The following is a 4,621-nucleotide window of genomic DNA, read 5'->3' on the forward strand; positions in this document are numbered from 1 at the left end:
AAATGGTTCATTCCTTGTTATTTATTCATACCATTCAACTGAAGTTGCTCCCAAAATCTTTAACAAATAACAAAAACTTACCTTGTTGGGTTGTTGGTGGTTTGCTTGATGACCTGGCAGTAGATTTCATCTCTCAGCATTTCATTTTCCTTGCCTCGCTGCACAGAAAGCGAAATTCTTTAAATCTCATCAAAGTCTGTCTGAAGTAGATCGAATCACAGAAAGCATGACTGTGTGAACACCAACCAGCAGGATACGTCCCAGGCAGTCTAATCTGGTGCTATTCTTCTTCATTGGCATGTCTTCCATGAACTGCAACAAGTCTGGAGGGATGCATAAATATGTGGATGATGGAGGAGCAGAAAAACACCGACTACCATGTGATAGTGTGGATGCACTTACCCATGAAGCACTGGATAGACAGATCTTTGATTTCTTCATCATTGTAAAGAATGAGGCTCTCCTGAATGGGGATCTGGATGAAAACAAAAGATAATGCAGCTATTTTTTTAGGTTTTATTGACACGGTTGTTCACTTTCAATTCAACTAAGGATGTTAAATAGCTCAGAAATTTTGGTAGCAAAGTGAACCTACAGAGGATAAAGTGGTGTATACATAATTGATCGATGAATGGATGTTATGCCAGTAATGACCACTGATCTTCCAGCGCCATTTCCAGTGGTCACTATGGTAGGTGGCTGAATTATAGAATTCAAATGGCATTAGGTGCTTTAAGAGTGGCAACAGCAGACAGTTAAACATATCTACATAATCCAATGTAGATAACACAGTGGATTGTATTGTGTTTATTAGTTTTGAGAGAGAAACAAAGCTCTGTTTTGGAATAAGAATCTGATTTGAATTTGTGCTTTCTGAGATGACTGATTCATACATTTTGTTGGACAATCTTCTATTTCACCGAATTCCTAAATAGTGAAAATGCTTTACCTTAACTACTGCATTTCAATTATTCTCTCTATTTGTTTAAATGCAAAACATTGATGAAATAAAAAAATCTTTAATTTATGTTTTTTCACTATGTGGATCAGAGCAAGAACACCAAAGCCTTGTGCTTCTGTGAAAAGCCTTTTAAAAGTTTAGAACAAGTTTTTAAACGCACATGATGGCATCATCTGCATAAAAACGGGAACATTTGGATGTTCTTTTGGAAAATGTATTATATTTATGTAAAGTCTAGGGACTTGATTTATTACCACGAAGAAAGTCTAAAATCAGACATATGTACAAATGTAAAGCAGAATGTTCTAGTTAATGTCATTCACCACAGCACTGACAGAGGTTTTTTTGGACTATAAGTAGGTGATGTCAGTGGCTGAACAACATAATTTTATTTCAGGGAAGTTGGCATTATAGCTGTGCGTTAACTGGCATTTCTGGGACTCTAGGACAGCAGTTTTAAAGGCTTACTCCACACTAAAACATGCGACATCAGAAGGACTGAATTGTCTTACCTTTGTGTGCTGAACTGCCTCTGTAAAATTTCTTCCACTTGCTGGCAGACCTGTAGACCCCACTCTTAGATAAACAAATAAAAGGAGCACAAAATTAGTCTTGTCATGCTACATGAACCTAGCCCACTTTCATCCACAGCAATAATTAGTATTCTAGCATACCGAAAGTACTTTGATGCAAATTCAGCCATTGCAGTAAGCATCTCCAACTCGTGGACAGAGCCCTGCAACGAGCTCTGTCCTGATCTATGTTCCATTGCTGGCATGGGGACTGAGGCCTCTCTGCTGAGCTGCTCTGACTCCTCTCTCCACGGTCTCCTCAGTGGTCTGCTCATGGGACCTGGAGACCGGCTCTCAGGGGAGCCGACAGGTCTAACGATCTTCATGCTTTTCCTCCGGTCATCTCTTCGGTCTAGATGTAGGTAATGATAGTCTGGAGCTGCAGATGGCTGAGTAAGGTTCTCTGGGAAAAGACCAGAGCGCCCTCCCAAGGTGCCAAAACACCAGCCTAGTGGATTACACAGGAGTTAATGGAAAGAACATGTTGATATGCATTAAATCATGGATATAAATATGCATATCTAACCCTGGTCTTGCATAACCGCGCCTAACTCTACAGTGCTGTGTTAGACTGGAAAAAATGGCCCCCTCAAAACCAGAAAAAAAAAATCTTATTTCAAAGAACTTTTACCTTGAAAGAAGTGAAAAAATCTGCCAATAGAACAAGTGAAAAATGGCTTGGGAAGATTTCTTGAAATAAGATATGATATTTAGAATAATGAGATCTTAAAGATTGTCAAGTTTAGGTGTCTTAACCCTCCTGTTGTCCTCATTCACAGCACCAAAAAATAATGATTCCTAAATTACCATAAGTACATGAGTGTGCCTGACATCCCAATCCTAAACTCACCGTTTTGGAGTCCTTCCATTGGCAGCAGTTTGATGACGTCACCCTTGTTGAGGTTAAGCAGACTCTTGTCATCCGTTACAAAGCTCTTCAGAGCCACCACATGGCCTGAGTCCTGGAGAGCAGGGAGACAGATGTGCAAGATGGTGACACATGGACTAAAATTACTGAGGCTTTACCAAAAGCAAGAGGGGATATTGTCAGGAGAGGTTACAAAGGTTCAGAAGGAAAGGCAATGAAGTAAACCACGATGGCAAAAAGAGAAGTACCTTGATGAGCTCCCGGAGGAATAATCTGATCATGGCAGTGATCTGAGGAGCTCGGGTGGACTGCAGCACCACATTTTCATTTTTTAGTTCTAGTTCCACTCTGTCGGCACCTTGGAGGTCAACTGACAGCACATCTGCAAAGCTACATTCATAACCTGAGTTAACATTCTGTCCAAGACACATAAGCACATAAGCTGGAATGAATCAAGAAGAAAGTCTGAAAACCTAGAAAGATTAAACAGCAGACAGCACCTGCAACAGAGCTACTGGCGTCACAACTTACTCTAGCTGCTAATGATATATAGTGGAGCGTTTAGCTACTAAGGAGCCAGATATTTGTCTCAGGGGTTGGTGGAGACTATAGTTTGGACTTATTATTATCAGGTGGACACAAACATGGCTATAGTAAATGCTATCCTGTGTCTAATGGATGTGTAACTAGCTTCTTTTTGAGATGATGTGCTCACAACGCGTTCTGTGGTTTATAGGTAATTAATGTCTGCAGCTTTAAAGTCTCCACACGACTGTAATTAGAAGTCATCCCTGTAACTATCCCAAGCTTGTAAAAAAGTCAAAATGACTTCATGAACACAGCTGAGATCTGACATTTTACCGCTCAGAGTTAAAACTGGGCAATATGCAAGTCAGAAAGGAAAGGAGTGGATTTGATCACTGTGCCATCGTAATAACAGTGTGTCACAGTGGTGTAAGGCGCTGGATCAAGACTCCAATCTCTTTGGAGGCGTTGGTTCAAATCCCACCATCACAGCCACTACAGCTCTTTGAAGAATTTCTTTGGGGATTAATACAATTTTACCTTGTCATTTTAAACTAAACCACACATTTTTCTCATTGTAAAACCAAACAGAAAAAGATATTTTTAAAAAAATATGATGTATGTAGACTAAGTGAGACATTTACATTTAGTAAGACAATAAAATGAGGACGTTATTTGAAACAATGTTTAAGTATTTGTCATTTTTTAACAGCTATTGTTACATCCCTGGGCTGTAATACTATATTTCTCTTGTTTGTCTCGCTATACTTTGAATGTTTGATTTGTTTATAATTGTGTCCCTTACAAGGGTGAAACTGAAATATTAGTGAAGTAATTTTGCTTATTCTCAACTGTGTTTACGTTTGCAGACAGAAGGTTTACCTGTAGCTCGAAAGCAGTCGGAGATGTTTGGGTTGATGCCTGATGCTCCCACCACCTTCAGGAAACGGATTCCACGATGAGAACACCGAAAACCTGGGCATCCCAACTGTCCGACTGCACATGAAGATAAGACACGAATATCAGCACAAATCAAGTGATCTGGCTGTCAGTGCTGTTTAATTAGTTTCAAGACATATACTTTGTTACAAGCTCCAAGAACGGTGTCACAAGAAGAAAACCATCTTTCACAAGGGAGCACTTCTTGTCTGCGTGCACAATACTGCAAGTCCTACAAGAATGTGAGTGTGATAAGTGCAACCTTCACATTACCACAGTATAGAATACTGTTACAAGTAAAGACCTGCATTAAAATTTTAACTTAAGTAAATGTACAAAGTATTAGCATCAAATATACTTAACGAACCCAAAGTAAGTATTTTTATTCATGATGGTGCATTTAGGGTCTATAATTGTATTATATATTGATACATTAATGTGTCACTTTACTGCTGCAGCTGCAAAGGTGAATTCAAATAAAGTCTCATCTTAATCTAATAAGTAGTCAAGTGCAAATGGACTAACATCATACTTTATTTGTTGATTATATTTTGGATTATTAATTCTGTAAAGTCCCTTGCAATTCAGTGTCGAGTAAAAACAACAACATTTGTCTCTGGACTGTAGTGGAGTATAAGTGTGAGGCAGCAGGAAATGGAAACACTTCAAGTAAAGTGCAAGCTCTCTGAAATCAAAAACTGAACTTTTTAACTACAGTACTTGAGTTAAAGTGCATAGTGTAATTACGAGATAACG

General features: G+C 39.0%; 1 protein-coding gene across 1 annotated transcript; it reads right to left on the bottom strand.

The window, feature by feature from the left end:
• Positions 1 to 81: 81 nt before the first annotated feature.
• On the bottom strand, positions 82 to 3,834 carry LOC110963519 (unconventional myosin-XV-like; the record flags this gene model as incomplete). The annotated part of the gene is made up of 8 exons (XM_051944808.1): positions 3,809 to 3,834; positions 2,650 to 2,791; positions 2,384 to 2,495; positions 1,636 to 1,981; positions 1,474 to 1,537; positions 403 to 475; positions 247 to 323; positions 82 to 158 (listed from the first exon to the last, which is right to left on the bottom strand). Coding segments are annotated over exons 2-8 (782 nt in total), but the record flags the coding sequence as incomplete, so codon positions are not given.
• Positions 3,835 to 4,621: the final 787 nt, after the last annotated feature.

Source organism: Acanthochromis polyacanthus, unplaced genomic scaffold, assembly GCF_021347895.1.
Source record: "Acanthochromis polyacanthus isolate Apoly-LR-REF ecotype Palm Island unplaced genomic scaffold, KAUST_Apoly_ChrSc contig18, whole genome shotgun sequence".
Lineage (NCBI taxonomy): Eukaryota > Metazoa > Chordata > Actinopteri > Pomacentridae > Acanthochromis > Acanthochromis polyacanthus.